We start from the raw sequence: 26083 nt of genomic DNA, 5'->3' as shown, positions 1-26083 counted from the left end.
GTCCAAAGTTAAGAACCATTTGGAGCCTGAAACGGCGTCGAGGGGATCGTAAATTCTTGGCAGGGGATCGGAGTCTTTGAGTGTCACGTTGTTTAGTTGGCGATGGTGAACGCAGAAACGCGTGGTCCCATCCTTCTTTTTTACCAACACAACCGGTGACATCCAAGGACTCCCCGAGGGCTCAATGACACCTGCATTGAGCAACTTTTCGACCTGTTTGTCAGCTTCCTCTCTCTTGCTCCAAGGGAGCCGTTGAGCGGGCTGACGGACGGGCTGGGCCCCATCGGTGTAGATCTAATGCTTCACCAGGCCCATACGTCCAATATCCTCAGGTGACAAGGAGAATATTTCTGTGTCGGTTGACCAGTTTGTGTAAGGCCTCCCGCTGGGCGTCCTCCAAATCTCCACCACTCTGATTTCCCATCTCGCAAATTGAGTCGGGCCAATTCCAAACAGACTCTGGAGACCCCCTCTGGGGCCGGTCCAGCATTGATGTTCTCGTCCCTCAGCTCTGCGACTCGTACCACTGGGGTGCAATCTGCTACCTTCGTGCCCCATCCTATGGTGCGTGGTTCCGTGCTCACATTTATTACCCTGACGGGCACGATAGGCCAATCGGTATTGACCAGGATGCAGCCCACGACTAAACCCGGGGTCGATCGCCCCGCCAGTAGTTCGACCAGGCCGCAGGAGCCCTGCCAGGTTGGGTGTGCCCTCCACTGGGCCGGGATTACTGCCTCGGCACCTGGGGTAATGACCACATAGTTGGGAGCCTCCAGCTCTACCCTCTCATCCGTGCCCATGCCCCCCAACGGCAACTCCTCACCACCCAACTGCATGACTCCTCGGCCTAAGTCGATCTTGCAACCACTGGCGGTCAGCACATCCAACCCGATTAGACATGGGTCGCACACCTCCGCCACCCAAACTTCTATTTTCCTTTTAACCGTGCCCAATTTAAGAGTCACAAAATCACGCACTATGATGGGGGCCTTTGCCCCGGTAGCCAGCTGCAAACTATAATTTTGCAGATGGTGGATCTCATCCCACCCGTCCACACTCAAATTAAGGACCAGAGGGCTGATGATCGTGGCGCTCGCTCCTGTGTCCACAACAGCATCGACCCCTATACCGGCAATTTTGCACCGACTTGTCAAATCACCAGTGCCAATTTGTCCACAATGGATGACCTGTCGCAGCTCTGAGGGCTCTTCCCCATCTGGGTCTGCCGAACACGGCCCTCTATGTTCGGCACACATTAGTTTCTCTGGGACTGGTGGTGGGATGGTGTTGGGGTCTGGCTATTGCGGTCTGCACGGGGCGGAGTCGGTGCTCCAAGGGCCGGGGCCTTTCCCTGCGCGGGGCCCTACAATGCTGCTGCAGGTGGCCCATCTGGCCACAGTTAAAACACCTCACCGGGTAAGGTGCATGCCTCCGGTAATACAAATTATACCCCCCCTCATTCCGAATTGGAGTATCTGTCAATGGCCCACCACGCGTCCGCCCATGAGCTGCCTGCCATGGCCCAGACCCCGCTAACCGGTGGTCGACCATGTCCCGAACTATTCCTACCAGCTCCACTCGGCAGCCAAGACCAACCCCAGCTCCCGGTGCACGGTTTTCCACGGGGCCCACCTTCCGGACAGCCAATGCATGTCGCTCGGCTCCTCGAGGCGGCGGCTTTGCTGTCTCCCATCGGGCGGCAGCGCCAGCCGCCTTCTGGAGGTTCTCCGGGCGAAAGGTGGTCAGCAGGGCCCCAGTCTCCGCAACAGCCTGGATAAAATAGTCCAGGGCAAGGTCTTCCTGGTAAAGCGGCATCATGTTAGCATGTGCAATCCCCACCGCGCGGCGAAAGTCGCACGCCAAATCCCCCATATTTTCACGGGGTTGTCGTCTGCGCCCACTGAGCTGAGCTTCAACAAGCTCGCTCTGCTGTTCCACTCTGAACCGGTTATTTAGGGCCGAATGGAGGCCTACCAACGTTATCCCTCACGGGGGCATCGTGGTCAGGACCTCGGCCGCCGTCGCGCGCAGCGCCGCCACAAGGTGGATCACACTCTCGTCCACGCCCCATCCATTACCCCTGGCCACGTGGTCAAATTGGGCCATATACGCCCTCAGGTCGGTCTTCCCGTCGTACGGAGCGAGCAGCACCATCCGGCCTCCAGGGTTCCGAACCCCACTCACCAGTCCCTGAGGAACAAATGGAGGGACGGACCCCCCGGACTCCGGCAGTGCCCCACCCCCGCGGAGCCCGAGCCATTCGACCAGGGAATTTGTCACCCCTTTCTGGGTCGATGAGCGCCCCGCACCGTCCTGCGTACCCCCCCCCCCATGCCATCCCGCTTGCATTCGCATACTCTCGGGAACAATCATACTGGGGGCATGTATTAGGCTAAGAGACCCTAAAATCTCTGCCCCCCCTCCCCAACCTCGGCATGCACGCCCTCGCGTCATGCAACCGTCCTACCTCGTTCGGTGACACCGGACTCACCTGGTCGCAGTCCACTTCAAGGTAGCATATTTTCTCCCTCTGTTCCTTAACGAGGTCATCCTGCCTCTTGCATCGGGTCTCACTCAATACATTCCACCAGTTCCGTTTTTATATCCCTGACCTTCCCCTCCATTCGTGCCTGCTCGTCTTTTACCTTATTCAGTTCGTCCCTTTCCTGCCCGATTTCCCCTTGTCTCTATAATTCCCCCTTTGCCAATTTAAACCCTTCTTTTGTCTCGTCCATGTGTTTTTCCAATCGTTCTCCCATTTCCCGCATATCCGTCTCTACTCTTCGCCACAATTCTCCAACTATTTCCGTCATCTCTTCGTGTCTCGCCCTCCACCCTTCTTTTATGGCCTCTAATTCACCCTTCGTTTCCTGCTGTCCTTGTCTCAGTCCTTTTAATTGCCGTGTGGACCGAGAGCCCGGGGCCCTGAGCTCAAATGAACGAGGTCGTAATATCTGAGCACAGGGGCATGAATGGAGTATCAAGACATATAGAAAGTTATTTCTGCCGGGTACCACCCTCTGCGTAAGGACCCTGGTGACCCTCCAAAGGGGTCCTTAAAATTGGCGAGAGCAAACATTGGAAGTTCCAGTTGGTATCACTTCCACATGATGCATATGACCAACCTTACAACAAAACCACATGTGACAGACATGCCTACTACTGCAAAAGGCCCCACAGAAGCCCCAACAAGGGCTCCCAAAAAAGGGGCAAGCTCAAACATTGGAGGTACCAGATAAAACCAGGTTTAAATTCATATATACATCCCACAGAGTGTAAAATGTCCATGACCAGACAAATTGTCTGCTGCATTGGCCCCACCAGAACCCCCAAAAGTGAGCTCTAAAAAGGGCAAAACATTACAGTAGACCAAAAATACACAATTGGCATAATTTTGCACATTGTGCCAGCACACCATTACCAGAGGAAACATTTATGTTTCACAATTTTACAAAAGAACTACAAAATACAAATAAGCCGACTGGTATCACACTATGAACCAGTAAACTCGGAAAAACTACAGGCTCATACTGTACTGAAACACTCGGAAATATACGAAGACATAAATAGTTCTCATGTTTCCTAACTTCTCCGAACATTCTTTTCTGAGTTCGGAGATGTTGTACTAGGAGAGGTCAGGGAACATTAGAACTGTTATTACTTCCAAAGATTTCCGAGTTCGGAGATGTAAGGAGTTAGGAAACATTGGAACTATTTATGTCTTCTTATATTTCCGAGTGTTTCAGTACAATATGAGCCTGTAGTTTTTTCTGAGTTTACTGGTTCATAGTGTGATACGAGTAGGCTTATTAGTATTTTGTAGTTCTTTTGTTAAATTGTAAAACATAAATGTTTCCTATGGTAATGGTGTGCTGGCACAATGTACAAAATTATGCCAATTGTGTATTTTTGGTCTACTGTCATGTTTTGCTCTTTTTAGAGCTCACTTTTGGGGGTTCTGGTCGGGCCAATGCAGCAGACAATTTGTTTGGTAATGGACATTTTACACTCTGTGGGATGTATATATGATTTAAAAACTGGTTTTATGTAGTACCTCCAATGTTTGAGCTCGCCCCTTTTTTGGGGGCCCTTGTTCGGGCTTCTGCGGGGCCATTTGCAGTAATAGGCATGTCTGTCACATGTGGTTTTGTTGTAAGGTTGGTCATATGCATCATATGGAAGTGATACCAACTGCTACTTCCAATGTTTGCTCTCGCCAATTTTAAGGACCCCTTTGGAAGGTCACCAGGGTCCTTACGCAGAGGGTAGTACCCGGCAGAAATAACTTTCTATCTGTCTTTTGATACTCCATTCATGCCCCTGTGCTCAGAGATTAGTACCTCGTTCGTTTGAGCTCAGGACCCCGGGCTCCTGGTCGAGTGGCGTTTCTTTCCATTTCCCTCTTTAGTTGCCCTTGTCCCTTTTTTACCTTCTTCATTCCTTGTCCGAGTTTGTCCACCTCCCGTCCAACCGCCATTATTTTTTCTGTCACGTCCTCCTTGCCTGCCTCAATTGCGGACCACACCTTTTACACTCTCCCGTAACTCGGTCATCTCCTCGCGTACAGTGCCGATCTCCTCCGCCATTTTGCCTTTTACCTGCTCCAATTCCGTCCTCATTGCCTCTTGCCCTGCCTGGAGGTTCAACCCCATGCTCTGCATCTCACCCCGCTGCGTTTGTATATCGCCCCTCATTTGTTGCGCATTTGCGTCCATTTTGTTTTCCATGTTTCCCATACGGCGCGCATTCACCTCCATTTTGGCATCCATCCGTTGCGCATTCGTACTCATTTCCTGCATCAACACCTCCAACATCCACCCCATGTCAAACGACCCTGTGGCAGCCGATTCACTATTATCGGGCGCGGATCCACAAAGGGTTGGGATGGAAGTGTGACTGAGTGGTTGGGTGGGGGGGGGGTTGTCATACGCCGCCCTGCGCCCCTTTCGGACTCTGAGTTTGGTTGCGGGGAAAGTTCCTGAATGGGGGTGGTGTCCTGGACCATGGCTTCCTCGACACTACTACCCACCTGCCTCAGCTCGTCTTGGTTAAACATGTTGCGTGTTGGGAATAATTTAAAAATGCTTGTAATTTGGGGTACACGGGGGTGGGGGGGGTAGCTCCCTACACCACTGATCCGAATCTGTGAATTTCGTGGAGACGGAGGGGTTCGAATCCCGCTCCTGAACACCAATCTTGCGGGGACGGGTATTGGCGACGAGCACAACCGCTAGATGGAGCTGCAGAGTCTGCTCCACCGATCACCCGGAATTTATAGGTCGTCACCCCGGATGACTCCGGAGCCGACGGGTCCCTTATCAGACTGAAGTTCGCCAATAGGTCGACTAGGTAGGGTAGGCCTGACTGCCAATTTCAATTTACCGAAATACCCACGTCATCCAACGACCGGGGAAATTCTCCCTCGACGATGTTCGTACGGAACGAGACGCTGGCGCACTCGAACCGTGTGCGACCCGAGCGGACAGTCGCCGAGCTTTCGTCTGTCCAAATGTCTCTTTTCAGCGGCAACAGCCTGGCGAATTCTCCAACACGCACCGTGTTAAACCAATAAAAGAAAAACAAGAACGAACCGATACATTTAACACATGGGTTTATTGAAAATGGAGCAGGGGGGCACGTAAGAAACAGTTATCTGAATATAAGACACGTATGTACAGCAAGGCACTTGTGCAATTTCTACTTGCTGGACTGGCGCCACGCACGCACGCACACACACACGGACACACACACACACAGACACACACACATATACACACACACACACACATATACACACACACACACACACACACACACACACACACACACACACACACACACGAAACGGACCCAAAGGGGTCTTTATTGAGACCTCCAGCTCGGAGGGAAAGGGCGAGCTGCAGACCAGATTCTGCCTCGGACCTGTCCACCTCGTGTGGTCTTCGAGCTGATTCAAACCGGGCACCAGTGAGAGGCGAGCCGAATCCAGACACCAGCGAGACGAGGTCAGGGATCGCTGCGACGTGCCCAGAGCCAGCGATGAGACGAGAGCCAGAAGACCACCAGCGACACGAGTCCACGAGCGGCGACACGGGTCCCAAACCGGGACCGGCACGGGACCATTCGACCACAAGAAGAAGGAGACTAAGATGAAGATGACCCTTCCAAGATCCTTTTCACACCGCCTGTCCCAGCTATTTCTACTCGCCCCTCGTCGGGGTGGGGGGAACGCGTCTCACCCCTCCTCGTATTTGGTCGGGGGTTTGGTTTCAAACATGATTGGTCGTGGGTGGGGGGTGGGCGTGTCGGGCGTCTTGATTCCCAGCCCCCCGAAGAGGCTGTGCTTCTCTTGAAGCTCGCTCTGTGCCCTTTGACCGACTTACGGCCACCTCGTCCCCGATCTGCCGAGGATTTGCGAGAGAGACGTCAGGCCTTTGTGAACTCTGCCCACGTACGTGCTGATATGCACGTGCTTGCTGGTGAGCTCTGGGAGAATGCCGCGAGCAGACCATTGTTGCTGAAGATGGCGTTGACGTAAAAACCCTGACTATTAAAATTATTTCACAGTGCATGAACATTTATTCACCCATGAGACTTGGGAAAGGGAGCTATCTACCCACATTCACTTATCGAAATAATTGAGCTATAGGACCTGAATGTTGTGTGCTCATGGCTTCCAGATTCGTAACATTATTACTTTTGTTTAATTATAAATGCTTTCCTTATAATTATCTGATTTTTAATTACAAGAAAAGGGTAAAGGTGTAGAGGGGGGGGATAGATGCGCTCCCCCAACGACCCACCATCCCCCTCATCCCACCCCCTCCCCTCCCCGTGTTTGTTTTTGGGGAAGGGGGGGGTGGGATGAGGGGGGTGGTGGGTCAAAGGTGGGGGCGCATGGGGGGGATTAGGGAGGTGGGCGGGGCTTCTGTGGGTGGAGCTTGTGTGGATGGGAGGGGTTTGGATGGGCGGGGCTTGTGTGGATGGGCGGGGCTTGTGTGGATGGGCGGGGCTTGTGTGGGCGTGGTTTGTGGGCGGAGCTTGTGTGGATGGGAGGGGTTTGTGTGGGCGGCGGTTGTGGATGGGCGGAGCTTGTGTGGATGGGCGGGGCTTGTGTGGGCGTGGTTTGTGGGCGGAGCTTGTGTGGATGGGAGGGGTTTGTGTGGGCGGGGTTTGTGGATGGGCGGGGCTTGTGTGGGTGGAGCTTGTGTGGGCGGAGCTTGTGTGGGCGTGGTTTGTGGGCGGAGCTTGTGTGGATGGGAGGGGTTTGTGGGGGCGGGGCTTGTGTGGACGGAGCTTGTGTGGATGGGAGGGGTTTGTGTGGGCGGGGCTTGTGTGGACGGAGCTTGTGTGGGCGGAGCTTTGTGGATGGGCAGGGCTTGTGTGGGCGTGGTTTGTGGGCGGACCTTGTGTGGATGGGAGGGGTTTGTGTGGGTGGAGCTTGTGTGGATGGGCGGGGTGTGGATGGGAGGGGCTTGTGTGGGAGGGGCTTGTGTGGGTGGGGCTTCTGTGGGTGGAGCTTCTGTCGATGGGAGGGGTTTGTGTGGGCGGGGCTTGTGTGGATGGGTGGGACTTGTGTGGGCGTGGTTTGTGGGCGGAGCTTATGGGAGGGGTTTGTGTGGGTGGGGTTTGTGTGGATGTGAAGGGTTTGTGTGGGTGGAGCTTGTGTGGATTGGCAGGTTTTGTGTGGGTGGAGCTTGTGTGGGCGTGGTTTGTGAGCGGAGCTTGTGTGGATGTGAGGGGTTTGTGTGGGTGTGGTTTGTGTGGGCCGAGCTTGTGTGGATGGGAGGGGCTTGTGTGGGCGGGGCTTATGTGGGTGGGGCTTATGTGGGCGGAGCTTGCGTGGATGGTAGGGATTTGTGTGGGCAGAGCTTGTGTGGATGGGAGGAGCTTGTGTTGGCGGGGCTTGTGTGTGCAGGGCTTCTGTGGGTGCAGCTTGTGTTGATGGGTGGAGCAAAATTTTAAATTAAATAAACGTGTGTGTGAGGAACTAATTAACTAATCACTAATTATGTGAATATGATGAACGTGGATTTTGTGGGTGACGTTTGTGTGGGTGGAGCCAAAAAGGGGCGGATTAAAAAAAAAAATCAAATTTATCTTCGTCTTTTGTAAAGTCTGTGAATATAATGAACCTAAAATCTCTTCCCCCTTTAAATCATATACCTTATAATAGTCCAGGAGCATGGACCTGAAAAAAATGAAATCGTTCAACACTCCCTCAGAAAAGGTTTTACTTGACAGAGTGGTAGAATGGACCCGATAGAACACCTCCAGGTAGTATGTGGTTTCAAATTGTGGTGTTATTAAAATTCTACAGGTCATTATACATACCAAGGGTACTTACCAAGAGGGTCACTGTGGGCTTGCAAAATTTAGGGGGAGGGGAAACGTAAACGTGAATATCTTTGTCGAGACTCAACCAATTTTCAATATTGAGGTATCATTGGCTTCGTATTATAATTCTCTTTCAGAATATGTACAGAAATGTCGATATTCATTCAACTGTACAACCACAAGAGGTAAAAATCACAAACAAATCAAATATTATGAGCTTTTTTTTGTATTTTAGGCATCTTTAGAGCATACTAAGTTGTCAAGTCAAACTTTTCTGTCGTGGGTGTTGAACAATTGAATTTTTCACAGGTTCATGCTGTTGGACTAAAAAATGCTGTGTTCGTCTATTTTTTATGAAATTCTTATGGGTGAGATAATTACAAAAATAAAGTTTTAAAATGTCATGTTAATAATGATGGTAAAAGAGGCTGTGGGTTAACATAGTTGCTTTTCTGTGTCATTCCAGATTGAACATCTGAAAGAATCCTACGAGCCAACTGAAGCAATGGCCAGTTCAGAGTCAGGCAGTCGTGCAAATTTTACCTATAAAGAGACAGAAGTTGACTAACTTTCACAAGTGCATAATTTGTCAGATGGACTCAACGGAGACACTGAGGTAAGCCCGAGATACCTCCATACATTGCAGCACTGGAACTCCGATGAGATGAAGTATACGAACGTTTAAAATCAGATTTTGACAGTTTGGCAACCGCGGATGTTAAACGGCACTCAAATTGCTCCGAAAAATGGACAAGCAAAGAAAACCTGCGTGACATGCAGCGGAGAAGATCTGCATTCTCACAGACACCAGCAGAAGAATCTAAGATTGGCACACAATCTGAAACAAGTTTGACGGAGACCTCCAGGGTATCCAGGTCCCAGTCAACATCCACTGACTGGACAATGTGCCTCTTCTGCAAGAAGAAAACACACAGAATGGTAAAGGAGATGACCATGGTCAGAACGTTCCAAGCCTGTGAAACTATTGTGCAAGCAGCGACCACAAAGGGCGATGAGGACATGTTTCGGACTACTGGTGATGTCAGTCACGATCTCGTGGCAGCAGAAGCGAGATACCACAGACCTTGCCATGCCTCATACATCAGCAAAGCTAATCTGCAGTATGCTGGTTTCCATGGAGGGAGACAAGGAACTTGTTACGATACGGCATTCAATCAATTGGCTGAAGATATCTCTGCTGACCTGAATGGTGGGAAGGCCTTTGATATGACAATATGACTTTGATATGAAAGTGAACAATGTGAAATACCGGCATTTCTGTCAAAAGGGACAAAGAAATGAAAATCTCCCCCCTGCATTCGACAGCTTACAGCAACATATGAAGCGAGGAAATTACCAGGCCTATGTATGGAAGAGAGCATTGGAGCCGACACAGAGCCTTCCACCAGCAGCTGGACATGGCTGGAAAATTCAGGATGGTGCCCTGCAGCCTGTGCTCATGACCAAAGATCCAGCAGCACGGGGTCTTCCGGAGCTGACTGTCTGTCACTGCAAGAAGTCTCTGTGTTGCCGAGCCGACTGCAAATGCAGAACCAACCACATGCCATGCACAGAAGCATGTGCATGTATGGCCGAAGAAACTTGTGAAAATCCAAGAACAATCTTTGAATCCAGTGGTGAAGAAGATGCTGACTAAAAGTTACAACAGATGAAATCTTCATGCTTCCATGGCGAATGTGATTCCTTGTTGCCAGACACAAATATTACAAACCGCTCTGACGAATGTGCTTCCGTGCAACCATGCACAATGATTATGATTCGCTCTCACTAATGTGCTTCTGTGTTGTCATGCACAACTTCCAGTGTCGACTATGATAACTATTATCATCCACTATGATGAATGAGTAGCTTCCGTGCTGCCAGACAACTATTATACTCGGCTTTTACTAATGTACTTCCGTGTTGCCAAAGACAACTATTATGCTCGGCTCTGATGTATGTGCTTCCGTGTTACTATTCACGAGTACAAGACTAACGCTAAAAATAACAGTTGCAGTTTTCTTCATGCGTGCCTCCGTATGTCTATGAATTTCTGCAGAACAATACTTTCTTAAGCGTTTGATTTCCAAAATGTATGCATACCAGTAGTAATTGAGAAACACCGTTCACCTTCATATGCGAACACAATTAAAAATGTCAGAAAGTTTGAATTAGTGTGATATTTTAGCTTTGGTGAAGCCATGACAAAGGCCATTTTCAAACAACTGTACATACTCCGATAGAGAATTATAATAGGAAGCCAATGATACCTCAACAATATTGAAAATTGGTTGAGTCTAGACAAAGATATTCACGTTTACGTTACCCCTCGCCCTAATTTTTGCGAGCCCACAGTGACCCTCTTGGTAAGTATCCTTGGTATGTATAATGGCCTGTAGAATTTTAATGATATCATACTACCTGGAGGTGTTCTGTCAGGTCTATTCTACCACCCTGTCAAGTCAAACCTTTTCTGTGGGGGGGGGGGGGTGTTGAACGAATTTCCTTATTTGGCCTCACATGAGAAATGGCTGCTGGACTATAAGTCCAAGGAACTGTATCGCATCAACGATTTTGAAAAGCTCAATTGTCCACCGCTTTGTATAACCGTTTTCAAAATGAGATTTCCACCTCTATATTATTGCAATATAGGTGGTCAATCAACAAATAAAAATCAATCTTCTTAAACTATCATCTTGTATTCAAAATCAAAAGCCTTGTACAATTAACGTTAATAAAACTCAGAGAAAAAGAGCAGTTAAATAATTTTTTGTTTCATAAATGAGTGGTAAAGTACCAACTGGGGTACATGTTAATCATAAACATGTACCCCAGTTGGTACTTTACCACTCATTTATTTAACAAAAAAAATTATGTGAGACTAACCATAACACCATTATCTGTAATTCTGTTTCTTCCAAAAGCAAACAATATGTATCAGTTTCTTCACTATCTCCTCTTTCAATGTGTTGGGAAGTATCCACTGGATTAGACTTTTTAGTTTCCTTTTGAGCACTCAGGTCAATCGCATAGATTGTATACCAACTTTTAAATGCTGTCATATCCAAAATAGGTTCTTTATTTCCATTGCTTTCACACACCTTTTGGAAAGACTTGTATGCTTCAGCATAATCATTTTTTCCCAATTAATTTCCATTCTATCTCGTGGATAAAATGTTCCATCTGGAGAAACACGAATTTGTTTCACCTTTGCATTATCACTCAATGCATTATTCTTATCAGTGGCAGTATCACCATCTGGTTTTTAAAAAAGGATCCACAGATATCGTGGCTTTCCTTCCAGAACACCCAAATTCCAGATGCAAGTGCTTTGGTTCAGTTTAACATGTCAACGTCTTCTTTTCAGGTATGATACATTGAGTGGCTTCTTTGAGTTAAGTGTTCTGTTCAACATCTCTTCTGTTTTAAGATTAAGAGTATATTCACAAATATTCCAACTAATTTCATCAAAAACAAATTTATTCTGAGCAGCAACAGTATTACCAACACCAAAAAGTAATCTATTTTCATAATCATTCCTTTGTAGTTGAAATCTAATTTTAAGACTATACAGAACTTTATCATGATCACAAAATCCAAATATACCATAAAGAGGAACTGCCACATTTAAACTATTATCTGCTTTTGTATCATTATACATTCTTTTCCTTTGACAATATCCAGGGTCTGTGTTTGTTCCCATTAACATATCAGAAATAAAACCTTCGACAGACCCCCTTCCCATTCTATCACTGAATGAATATAGTGTAAATTTCATCATTTCAGATGAAGTAGAGACATTATCAACCGCTTCAACTTCTTGTGTTCCAATATACAAACGAACACTATCAAACATTTTCCAGAAGAAATCATTTACGAGTGTAGCATTTGTGTTAGTTGCAGCCTTAGTGAATGTAAATTTACACAACAAGAAACCTTCGGATCGATTCAAATAAGTTTGTTGATTTTTTATTTCAAAACTTTTTGTTCCATTTGCATTCCAGTTATTGCATTTACCTTGAAGTAATCTTCTTTTTTAGTGGAGTTTGAGATGACAATGGTATCATCCAAATCTTCGTGACTATCAATTGCTTCCATACTTGTATTTATTTCGGAAAAAAATGTTAAAACTTTTGAAACCCTGATCCAAGTATTTGAATTATTTTCTGTCGTTCTTGGGGAGACAACTGAGTTTTGCCTTTCTTGATTTCTTTTATTGCTTGTAATTTATGAGCTTCCTTTTGGGCATGTTTTATACTCTTTATAGCACCCGCAACATTTCCCACAGCAGAAGCAGTTGAACCTACACCATTAGAGTATCAATTATCCCATCTCCATTTTTTCTAAATTGATGTCTGACACCCCTTTGTCTCGAAGGTTTATAGTATCATCTACCAAGATACAGACCTTCACCGTTGTGGTATGTGGAAAGGAACATCCCATCCCCTGTAATTATTTTATATTTTCCCAACTCGTGTTTCCTCACAATAACCATCATATTTATTTATTGGAAAACTTCACGAACGTGAATTCTGATGGATATAATTTCTCCATTAAAAGAAACCATCGATTATCTTGGTCAGTTGTCCTAAAATTTACTCTGTATATGGTTTTTCCTGACACAGGTCGATAAACCAGATTTTTAGATCCTCGTGGAGGATCTCTAAGTCTTACTCACGTTGTTCTTCATCTTCTTCTTGTGGACTTTTTTGTTTCACAGCCTACAGTTTTCATCGAAACTTCCTGAAACTTGGCATAGACATGTAAAAATCCCCTGCGCAGACAGTAACCATCTCCAATTTTGAAAATTCCTCCAAAAAAAAAACGTTATGACTTGAAAATATCTCCGCTCATGCAACTCGCCTAAAAAATTATCTCCGAAACTAGGTAAGCTTTTTGAATTCTGTTTGCAGGAACCGAATGGAGCATTAGCAAAGATGAATTACCGCACATATGATACATCACTATGACGTCATATCCATTTTTATGACGTCATTCCTATTTTTTGACTTTTTTTTTGTTTCACAACCCAGAGTTTTCATCGGATCTTCGTGAAACTTATCATGTATATGCAGAAAGCCCACGCGCAGGCAGTAACCATCGCCGATTTTGGAAATTCTTCCTAGAAAAAAGTTGACGTCATAATATCGCCGCTAATGGAAATCGCCTATACCATTATCTCCGAAACGAGGCAAGCTGTTTGAATTTTGTTTGGGGGGAATCAAGCCAGGTATGAGCACAGATAATTTATCGCAAACCTGATGCATCACAATGACGTCACATTCATTTTTATGACGTCATCATTCATAGGACGAGGATCTTTGCTAATTTGAGCTTGTTGGGTTCAATATTGAATTTATAACCAATTGGGGTTGAGTATGCGCTGAATGAAAATATTGTATTTGTTCTTATTCCATCATTATAAGCGCCATCAATCAAATAACAGTGAATTAATGCCGAATTTATTCCTGAGGATATTTGAATGACATTATCACTGTAAAACGTCCCATTAGTTTCAATATTTTTTGAGGAGAAACCCAATTACTCTCAAAATGAATTATCAATTGTGAAATCAACCTTGTAGTTATTTTTAAGTTTGATCGTTGATTTTGAAGTATGTTTATGAATACCTATGACAATATTTTTTGGTTCATCACCATGTTCTTTCAGAAGACGAGCAATTTTGGAGGAGATTTGAGAAATCTCGTATGCTCCGGGTGAAACTGTTATCGTTTTGTATCCACTTCCTGGATTATAACTAAACTTGTCATTTTTCTCTGTGATATTAAATAAGGTATTATAAGTTTCCATGGACAATAAAGACGCCTCATATTCTTTTGTTGCGTCAAATTGAAGTGGGTATGGGAATGAAGATGTGTGGTTGCTTGTTGTGAAATTAAAACTAAGGATTGTGCTTCTCATCTTATTTAATAGGAGATAAAATGTCTTTGTATTGATATTTATTAATTATTTTCATGTTCATCAATTGGTCTAAAATGGCTGATTCTTCATCAAAACAATTGTTGTTTCCAGCCTTCTTACTACCTAACAGCAATAACAGTCTATTAACTAATTGTGATGACTCATTTGGAAGAAAACTAACACCTGAACCAAGGATACTTAAAGCCTGAATAATGTGTTTCTCCTTCTCATTCTTCCGACTTTTACCAGAAAGACTAACCCGATAATTAAGAGAGTTCAGCAGATCAATATATACTCTATCATCAATATTTTTCATATCCAATGGTTTATCAAAATACTTTGATTTATCCCTCAGTTGAACCTTGTCTTCCATCTTTTGTGAGAAGAAACATTAATCTGGGGGTTAATTTAACAGGGGTTGAGCAGAACTCAAGAACTTGAATTCATCATTCAATATCAATACCTTTTCTTGAACAAGATGAAATATTGCTGGTTGTTCTGTTGGAATGAGTCCTGCTTTGGTTTTTTTATCCGCTGAATATTCATTGTTTTGAAGAGCATTCACAACATAATCAGGGGGTTGATTAATCTCTTCCAGTTGTTGAAATAATCCTTCATAATCATCTTCTAATTCTTCTCTATGCCCTCATTCTTCCTCTGGCATTTGACTGAAATCTTTCAACATTTGAAGTTTTTTTTAGGAGTATATTCAATTGTGGGAACTGTGGAAACATGTATAATTTTTTCTTGGGAAGTTTTTAAAAGTGGTTTAAAAATTTTCCTTTTGTTTTCTTTCAAATGCTTCTTCACTCATTAGTTTCTGGCTGCGTTTCTTCTTGATGTCTTCCTGTTGTTTTACAACTTTTGAAACCAACTCTTGATGTTCCTTCAATCTTCTTGCTCCTTCTTTCACATCCATTTATTTATTGGAAAATATCATTTAATGCATTGTTAAGATCAACAGGAAAATTTTCCTTTTCTTCATCAGTAAAGTAGATGTGTTCAAATAAATCCTTTTCTTTAAATATTTCATCAAATTCTTTATTTACATTAATACGAGTTGTAATTTCTTCTTCACAAATACTTGTATCTCTGCTTTTCATATGTTTGCGTTGAGTTTATTCATCAACCTCAAAACCAAATGATAAAATCTTCACCCCATTACCACTCAGATGTTTAATAATTTGTCTTCTTCCTTCTGGATTAGTTTCTCATATCTCAAGACCACCAGATTTTAGTTTCTTTAACTCACTCTTACAATGTGAATATTTTGTTGTACCAAGAGAAACCTCCTCAAATATTTGACCTTCATTCCTCAATCGTAGATGTTGCTCCACTGAAATATAGTAATCATCTTCACCCTCTCCTTCTTCAGGTCTTATTGCTTGAGTTGTTGTCGATACAATGCATATCACGGGGTGTTTTTTAAGCAGATTAAAAATATTCTCATTTGTACCATACAAAAACCTTGATTTATGAAAGTTTTTTTCCAGAAGCAGATTAACCCACAGGATTTATACACAAGATTTATAATAATAGTTGTCATTTATATATCTAATTGTTTATAAAATATAAAATATATCCCTTAATATCTCATCTTGTTTCACAACTATATATTTATATTTTTCAGTCGTGTGCTTCATCGAATCCCCAAATTCCTTTTTACTGCATAATGTAGAACAATTGTCTCTCCAAAAATTGTTCATATCTATTGAATTTAACTTGAATAAAATAAAAGTATTAGCATTATTTCTGATGGAATGACGAGGGAGTTGAAAGTATGAATGACTAAGATAAATACAAGCCGGTAGGCGACGAGGGATCCGCTAGGATCGAAGCGCTGGATACGATGCTTTTCATTCTGACTGATCCACCGACGAAGATTTATTGCCAAGACGTATGGGTTCACATTCAATTGTTCCTCTGCCTGGCAAGATTTTTCCTGTTGTGTATTTTGCCAACTGGCACTCTTCAGAGTGGAGATGGAGGAAAGTGTAAATTACAAAAAATGTTCTACCAACCATGTTCTATCACCATGCCAAGACGCTTTCGTTTACGTCAAACCGTTTCGCCTTGATATTAATTAATAAGGGATATCTAGCGAATCCCAATATTGCCTCAAGAGGAGTTGAATTGGAGATGCAGTTGATGTTCAGATCACATGTTATCAAAATTCATTGAATCATCAAACGAAAATATAATGAAACAAGTATTGAAAATGGTGAACGGAGGTGGAGAAAAGGTATTTTTTCGAATTTTGCGTATTTCAGCCCCGACACCCTTGGTGATCGAATCTGGAAAAATGCTGCGGTTCAATTTTGTAGTAGTTATTAAACTCTATCCATGCACCGAATTTGAAGGTTCCGTCGTCTCAGGTTTCCGAGGTCAAGGTCACTTCACATATTCCCTGGTTCACCACCTTTCCGCATTCGGAGGGCTGCCATTCGGAAACTATGAGAGATAGAGGAACGTTATGCAATCGCGAAAACTAGATGGGGATACAAGGAATAGGCAGGAGTTCGTGCAGTCGCTCCACCTATCATAGAAGCCATGCTACGTCAATTACCGTTTGAGTTCTTAAAACGCCGTTTTTCGGCCGCTGCATAGCAACGGGTGGTTGCTTCGCAAAGAAATTCAAACATGCACACTCCCAGCCCATATGGCACCTGTTCGCCAAGTTTCATCGAAATCGGGCTGCTGGTTTGTGCTGTGGAGCCTCGCGTTGCAGACACACACACACACATACACACACACACACACACACACACACACACACACACACACACACACACACACACACACACGGAAAACCTGACAATAACGGATATCTGGCGAATCCCAACAATTTCAAGAAGAATGTCTCCCTCTTGTGTCGGAGCTGTCCATTAAGGCCCAGTCACACCTTGACGTTTTAGCCAGCTTATGCCGATTTTTGGAAAATTTGTGTAAAACGCTGGTACACATCGAGTACGTTATGGGTAAGTTTTGATAACATTGAGAGCACGCTGAAAAACACTGCTATACGTCATAGTACGCTGGCTTTAAACATTGTACTTTTTGGTTGTCCTCAAATTTTCCATGCTTGAAATTTTAAGACTTATGCCAGCGTATGACTCACACGTTCCGCATAACGCTGGCCATTAGTTGTAGGCACGTTACGCGATTGTTGACACACGTTACTTGTAAGTTACTCATAAGCCGAAACACGTCGAGGTAATGTTTAGCGTACCCGAAACTTATTTCTAACCTATGAGTAACGTGTTGTACGCACGATATGCGAACGTTGGCACACGTCGACAAAAGTAACTTGAAAGGTACTCATAAGTCGAAACACGTCAATGTAATGGTTAGGGTCAGTGTTCCAGACTCCATGTTATTTTTATTTTCTTCGGTATGACGGTGATGTTGACACTTCGATTTTTAGTGCAGTTATAATATAATATGATTAAAAGGCTGCCGCTCAACGATTTAAATCATAACCGCACTAGAAATCGATGTGTCAACATCACCGTCATACCGAAGAAAAAAAAAAACCATGGAGTCTGGAACACTGACGCTAACCATGACCTTGAGTGTTTCGACTTATGAGTAACTTACAAGTAACTTTTGTCGACGTGTGAGAACGATGGCATATCGTGCGTACAACTTATTCCCATCGCATGCGGAATGTGTTTCATACGGCAAGTACGTTGTAAAATGTTTTACACGTTTATAATTACAAGACGTACTCCACTTAATACGACGTATGATAGCGTACTTTAGCATTCTATTCATGCATACCAAACTTACCCATAACCTATTCGACGTGCGCCAGCGTTTTAGACGCATTTTTCAGAGGTCGGCATACGCTGGCAAGATCACCAAGGTGTGACTGCGATGTTGACATTTCCATTTCTCCAGCAGTTATGATTTGAATCGTTGTGCGGCAGCCTTTTAATAGGCTATGTCAGGTCATCGTCGGCGATACGTGCAGTGCGCTATGCATAAGATGATAGACTATCGTTGGGCATAGGTTGTGAACGCCGACAACAGGCTAAGCATTCGTTGGTATAAGTTATCTTTAAGACAACGAAACGTTCTGTGTCCGTTACTAATATGTTATGCATATGACCAACCCGTTATGAATACATCAGAATCTTAAAAAAAAAGATCAAAAGTTCAACGTAAGCCAGCGTTTTACATACATTTTGAAACGTTGCCATTGCTGACTAAAACGTCAAGGTGTGACTGGGCCTTTACCTTTTGGTTTCTTTCATTAACACAAACATCAAAGATAACGAAGTTCTTTTTTGATTTATCCAAATCTTGGGGAGAAGGTATATCATCCATATTATCACTAAGAATACAAGTTATCGGTTTTGATTTCTTTGTTTTTCTCTGTGTCACAAAATAGTTGTATTATATCTTCAATGTTGTTATCATTTAGTTTGTTTTGAAGTTTAAATAAACCGATTATATCTTCTTTTTGAAGACCGGCATTAAAACCTTGTGAGAGTAGTTGATCCTCAGGTTGAAAACTCGACTTTGTGAAAATTATGAAATTATCATAATCTAAAAAGTTGGGAGGAAGGAGCATCTTTAAAAGTAAGTAGGTTTTTCCACATCCGCTTGAACCAACTATGAGACATCTTGATGAATTTGGAAGATTTTTATGGTTGTTAAATTTTATCTTATTTTCCCAAATGGGTAAAAAATCGTTCATTTATATATTTGGAAAAGAGGTTATTTAATTTATTATTGGCTTTTTTCGAAACTCAATATTTTATCCTAAGTTCGGGTTTAATTTCAAGATAATCCATTACTTTATTTATACAATATCTTGTGTTGATATTTCCCTGAAAATGACAATTGTGAATAATATATAACAACAATCCTTTGAACATTTTCTTATACGTTCAGTTTCTTCCATTGTAAGGAAAGGTGTGTTCTCACCCTCATACTTTACATTAATTTCTCTCATCAATCTTGTAAAGTAATTAATTTTTGGTGTAAATCTTAAAGAATTATATTCCTTTTTTATATTTTTTTATTATCATTAATTGGAAGAAAATCACAGAATATACATTGTTGATAGGCTTTTGACTCAGAGTGGGATTAAACGCAATCACATGCAGGACAATTCTCAAATTTGTCACATGGAGAATCAGCGAATTCAAGAGGCTCAAAATCTAGTAAACTATTCATATTTATAAAGTAAAACTTTACTTCAGCTCAAATTCATCTTCAGTATCATCTTCGGTACTTTCACAATCATCTCTAAAACTACTTTCATAACTATCGTTTGAACACAAACTCTAAGTATCACAACTGTCGTCACTCTCATCATCTTCAAAATCTTCAGTTGAATAATGACTCATATTTAATTCGTAGAAAAGAGAGGCGAGATTGAGATGGTTTGGACATGTGCACAGGAGGGAAGCGGAGTATATCGGGAGAAGGATGTTGAAGATAGAGCCGCCAGGCAGGAGGAGAAGAGGAAGGCCAAAGAAGAGGTTCATGGATACGGTGAGGGCGGACATGCGGGTGGTTGGAGTGTCAATGGAAGATGTGGAGGATGGAGCGAAATGGAGACGGTTGATCCGCTGTGGCGACCCCGAACGGGACCTAGCCGAAGGAAGAAGATTTAATTAGTAGAAAAAACATTACCATCGATATCTAAATACCTTTTTTCATTAACAGATTCAACCACTACATTTGTTATATTAAATGTAATTTAAAAATGATCCTTAACTACTACTGAACGAAATGTCATTTCACCTGAAATATTAACATCATTTATTTCATCAGGATTTACATCTTTAGGGTTGTTGAAAAAAAATACAAATTTCTCCTTGCATATGACAGATGGTCTTATCTTTTCTTTCTAAAGCTTCATTCATAAGGTTTTTCTTTTTTGATACTTTTTCTTGTTTCATTGCTTTTTCTCGTTTTGAATATATAACCAGAACGCGAGCAGAAACTTTTGTGAGAACAACTTCAATTGATGTTCTTCCAGGTATACTAAAAGCCCTTCCACTGAAGGAAATTGAAGAACTCGTATTATTCACCATAATTGTTTTTATCCAATAGTTGTTATATTTATCTTTGTTCAATTGTACAGCCTTGACATATTTCTCAGTATCTTTTACAAATGAAAAGATTGATTGAAACTTGTCTTTTGTGTCTTGATACATTGTATTTATAAAGTGAAAAAAGTTGGAGGATAAAATGGTTTTTAGCACAGATTCACTTGTAAATTAAATTAAATTTTCACCAAAAATTTTTTATTTCAAGCAAAGTTTTATTACATAAATATGGTGAATAGAACGTACTGCAATGTTTGTAATCATGAATATAAATGCTATAAAAAACACCTTCAAACCAACAAACACACATTCAATCTTTTTCGACAAATATTTCCACTTGACCAAGAAACAAAACATTGTGATAGATGTGATAATGATATTCTTTTTAAAATTTTTAATATAAGCACCTTCAATCATGCAAACACAAGAACAATGAAGAAAGGGAAGCTAAATTCTCCATTGAAAACACTGATGGGGCATTTAAAGGGAATATAAAAATAAGATTGTTTCACTTTCAAGACCCTGGACCATCTTCAATCGTGGAAGCTGTTGATATGGTTAAACAAAGTATCGAAAGGATAATTAAAAACTTCTTCTTCTTCTTCTTCTTCTTCTTCTTCTTCTTCTTCTTTCGGCTGCTCCCGTTAGGGGTCGCCACAGCAGATCATCCGTATGATCTGCATAGCGATTTGGCACATGTTTTACGCCGGATGCCCTTCCTGACACAACCCTGGTCGCCTCTTACGACACAGGGATTTATTAAATCCATAATTAAAAACACATTAAGTGAAATGAAAACTTTTAAGTTTTATATGGGAGTAAAATTGAATATGGTAAGACAAGACGATGAAACTACTCCTGATATGAGGACAAACCCTCACTTTATCTCATCATTTCAAGATATTTTGTAAGATGTGATGTATACGATGAACTCCAGAGACAAGAATAAGATGTTGATAACACCGTAGTAGGTGGTGGATTTACTTTCACAAAAATAATCTTTTTCGATATACACATCTTAAAATCCGATCCTCTTCAAGCTTCTTCTTATATTGATTTACCAAAAAAGATAAAACTTAAGAAAGCGGTTGTTAATATTCAAAACAAAGATATTAAATGTTTTCTATGGTCTGTTCTTGCTCACTTACATTCTCCACAATGGAATCCTGAAAGGGTTGAACATTATAAGAAATATGCAAATACATTAAATGTTAAAGATTTAAAGTTTCCAATGTCATTGACAGATATTCCTAAATTTGAGAAAATGGATCATTAAATCTATCTGTTAATGTATATGGATTAACGGATACAAACAAGGTTCAGACCTTTAAAAATTTTCTAACAACTATAAAAATGATGAAACACACATTGATCTTCTCCACTTTACTTCAAAGGAAAAATCACATTATGCTTTCATCAAAAATTTCTCAAGATTAACCAAATCACAACTATATAAGAGAAAATGTAAAACGTATCCTTGTAAGAGATGTCTAAACTCCTTTCACACAAAAGAACGATTAAATTAACATTCAAAATATTGCAGTAATCATAAATCAACCGTTATCAATTTACCAAAAGCAGGTTCAGTTATTTCGATAACTAAATGTGGATAGATCGCTCCCTTTCCCTTGTTTAATGGGAAATCAAATTTTCATGCGCTCCAGAGTTATTTTGATCGTCAGGGTTTTCTTTTATTTCTTTACCACCAACATCAACTACAACAGCAGCATCACGCTCATCTTCACCTCACTTCCTCACACCGACGCCATGGCCTACGTGCGTGTCGGCACGTATGTGGACGGAGTCCAATGTGCCAGGCAGGGTTTCTTTGGGGCATTGGCATCTTGGATTTCGCTCCAAATACGGGCATGGCGCCCCTCTCAGCCAATCGGAGGGGTGCGAGCGAGATTGCCGTCAGGTGGCCAATGAGAGAGGGCCACGCCTCAACGGATGGCGCGAGAGAGAAAAAGGAAAGGAGAGCCGAGGATAAGTGCGGCGGATCTCCTGGAAAAAGAAGACAGTTTTGGTTGTCGGGACGAGTGTGAGCGGAGCTCTGGACTTTGATCGCTCTCGCTGGTGCTTGGTTCTTCGGGCCGTTTCCTCGAGCACGTATTCTGGGCTCTGCTCGTCCCGTCGCTGGCGCCTGGTTCTTCGGGCCGTTTCCTCGAGCGTGTGTTCTGGGCTCTGCTCGGCCCGTCGCTGGCGCCTGGTTCTTCGGACCGCCTCTCGACGCCGGCCTGGTTCGCTCGTGTCAGCCAAACCACACGAGGTGGACAGGTCCATGTCCTTCTGGGTATCTGTATGTGCGTGTGTGTTTGCGTGCGTGCGTGCGTGTGTGTCTGTCGGCGGGACCGTCTTTCAGTCGGAAATTGTAAAGTGCCTTCGCTGTACATTATTTGCCTTGCATCTCTTAATAGTCATGATAACTCTGCCCTTACGTGCTTCCCTCCTTCCCTACCTACTGTTAATAAATACCCCATTTGTTAAATGTATCAGCTCGTTTTTGTGTGTCTTTTATTGGTTTTACATGGTGCGTGTTGTGGAATTAGAAAGGCTGTTGTTGACTTAGTGGTGTGCATTTTGGAGCGACGGAAGTTCGGTGACCATCCGCTCAGGTCACGCACGGGTCGAGCGTGCATACGGCTCGTCCCGTACGAGTGACGTCGAGGGTGTGAATACTCCATAGCTCGCCACATGGGTCAAGGTATTTTGAAGTTTGGCAAATAACCCTGTACCACGTGGTGGAATTATCGACGATTCATGGTCCGGTAAGGGACCTGTCCCCTCGGAATTTTCCGAAAGGTACGATCTAAATTCCAGGTGTTCGGCAGAGTCGACCCTATTGCTCCACCTCGCGGTCGTGCTCGCCACCGAAACTCGGCCCACAACAATATATCCGTATGACTATATGGATTCATTTGAGAAGAAGTTTAAAGAAACACAACTTCCTTCAAGGGAAAATTTCTATGGAGAGTTAAATAAAACTCATTTCTGCGAGAGATGAAACAGCAGCTAAAAAGATTTGGGAGAAGTATAATATAAAGAATCTTGGAGAATATCATGATTTGTCTCTTAAAACTGATGTATTGTTATTGGTTGATGTGTTTGAAACTTTTACAACAGTCTGTCATAATAAAAATTCTTATGGATTAGACCCCGTTCACTATAACATAGCCCCGGGTTTGGCTTGGAGTTCTATGTTAAAAATGAAAAGACAGAATTTGGAATTAATCAGTGATATAGATATGCTTTTAATGATAGAGAAGGCTAAAAGGAGGAGGAATATCTCGAGTATGTTCCAAGAGATATGCGAAAGCAAATAACAAATATCTTCCTCATTATAATAAGAATGAGGACAACTCTGACCCTGATGTATTATGATGCTAACCATTTGTATGGGTGCGCCATGTCTCAATCTTTACCTTATGGGGAACTTAAATGGGTTAAAGAAAAACATTATGAAAAAGTTTTACTTGACATTGTTATCTCATCTCAAAAAGAATTGGATGAAGCTGAATTTGGATATTATTTTGAGGTTGATTTAAAATATCCAGAAGAACTTCATAACAAACATAAAGACCAACCTTATGCCCCTGATAAAGAAAGTCCAAGAAAAGAATGGTAAAGTGATTACCAACAGTCATTCAATATAAAAGGTAAATCTCCAGAAAACATACTTACGACATTAAATGATAAAGAAAGTTATGTTTTGTATCAAAAGAACTTGAGACAATATTTATCTGCTGGGTTGAGGGAGAAAAATTCATCGAATTTTGAAATCTAAACAAAGTCATTGGTTGAAGAAATATATTGATTTTAATACAAAAAGGAGAACAGAAGCAAAAACAGATTTTGAGAAGGACTTTTGTAAATTTATGAATAATGCTGTATTTGGAAAGACTCTGGAAAATATTAGGAATCGACAAAACATAAGACTTTCTACATCTTGGAAACAGGCTTCAAAGTTAATTAATATACCAAGTTTTGAACGAGTGGAGGTGTTTTCAGAGAACTTTTGTGCTATTCATTTGAAAAAAAGAGACTCTTGAAATGGATAAACCGATTTATATTGGAGCATCAATTCTTGACTTGTCAAAGTCGTTGATGTATGACTATTACTATAATCGTATAAAATCAAAGTATCAGCATAATGTGTCATTGTTGTATATGGATACAGATAGTTTTATATTAGAAATTAAGACAAGTGATGTATATGAGGATATGATTGATAATATTGATATATATGACACAAGTAATTATAAGTCTGATGTGTTGTTTTCATTAAATAATAAAAAGTTTATTGGTAAGTTTAAGGATGAGTTGAGTGGAAAGGTCATGAGAGGATTTGTGGGTTTGAGATCAAAGTCTTATGCTTTTACGTACATTGATAATAATAACATTGAAAGATGTGATAAGAAGCTGAAGGGAATCAAGAAAAATATAATCAAGGAAACAATAAACTTTAAACATAATTACAACTGTTTAACCTTAAAGAAGGAAGAGTACAGAAAAATGAATACAATAAGAAGTGATAAACATCAATTATACACACAAGAGTTAAATAAGAAAGCATTAGGAGCTTTTGATGATCAAAGATATATTTTAGAGAATGGAATCAAGAGTATCCCTTATGGTTATCAGTGTTTAGGGCTACTGCCGTCTTTTTACTGATTTTATAAATGATAGAACCAAGCAATAACCAAACCAAAGAGTGGAGATGTAATCAGCCTTGGTATTTAAATGGGAAACACAAAGAATGTGAGAAATATCAAATAAGTCTTATTGAAGAAATAACCGGGGTAAAAGTAGATAAAACAAACAAGCGGATAAATTTAATTACAAATAAGTTGGAGGATGTCAAGAAAAAAAATTAATGTCCTTGAATGGACTGAAAACTTTGATGGTTCTCAATTGAACAATGGAAAAACAATTTACTACAATCTCAAAATGATATGTGGCTCAAGAGGTGGTCAAACAAGAGCATTGAGAGAAGTTTATCATTTCATTTCTGCTCAACAAAGACATTTAAACCAAGAACTAAGTTCCAAAATAATCTTTGTGAATATACTCGATGGTGATGTCAGTTTTCCTAAAATTAATTTATTCCCGAAAGTAGAACATGAACAAATATGAATGGAATGAAAATATAAAAGGAAAGAAGTGCTTTTATCAGTAAGTCTCATTTTAACATTTGCTCAATAGGCCAGAGATCAGTCTCCTATTTTGACCTTCTGGGCCTTGAGACGGTCTCAATTTTACATTTATTTGTATGGGAGGGGTACGAATCGGTCTCCTGTTTTGGGCTTTTGAGGCATTGATTCAAAGAGTTTTTCCCTTTTTCCCCATTCATTTGAATGGATGCCTGAGAAACCCCATTTATCCTCGACACACACTCACACTCACACTCACACACACACACACACACACACACACACACACACACACACACACACACACACACACACACACACACACACACACACACACGGAAGATTAGATAGCCAGAAAGAAGAAGAGCAGATAAGGACAAACGGCCTCACAATGCCTGGCGCGGTCGGCTGACTGCGCAACCCAGTACGTTTTGGGGGACGCTCTGCTTGAGCGATCCCACCCTTAAGAGTCAGCGCGTTATCTCCTGCATAATCACTTTGCCAGGGCTCGTGGTACGTGTGCTCCGCATTGGTCCAGAAGAACGTCAGTCGCACACCAACCCCGAGTGAAGATGCAGCGACAGCAGACGAGGTGCAGTGAAGAGA

At 42.2% G+C, this 26083-nt stretch overlaps 1 protein-coding gene across 4 annotated transcripts in view; it reads left to right on the top strand.

Annotated features, from left to right (window-relative positions):
* Window positions 1-20948, top strand: part of LOC147033589 (uncharacterized) — an 85069-nt gene extending 64121 nt beyond the window's left edge. For 2 of the 4 annotated variants that reach the window (XR_015051667.1, XM_085856957.1), the window contains one exon: window positions 19674-20944. Coding sequence is in view for 1 of the 4 variants with exons in the window: in XM_085856957.1 (XP_085713083.1) it covers window positions 19674-19708 (35 nt within the window). In the remaining 3 variants the exon portion in view is untranslated. Of the gene's footprint in view, window positions 1-8806; window positions 8957-19673 lie in introns of all 4 variants that reach the window. The other 2 variants (XR_015051665.1, XR_015051653.1) reach the window with 2 other exon arrangements.
* Window positions 20949-26083: the final 5135 nt, after the last annotated feature.

Source organism: Eptatretus burgeri, chromosome 2 (genome assembly GCF_056783735.1).
Source record: "Eptatretus burgeri isolate ZD-2024b chromosome 2, Ebu_testis_v1, whole genome shotgun sequence".
In the NCBI taxonomy this organism is placed as follows: Eukaryota; Metazoa; Chordata; class Myxini; order Myxiniformes; family Myxinidae; genus Eptatretus; species Eptatretus burgeri.
The sequence above is the reverse complement of the archived record's forward strand: the minus strand, read 5'-3'. Positions and strand labels throughout refer to the sequence as shown.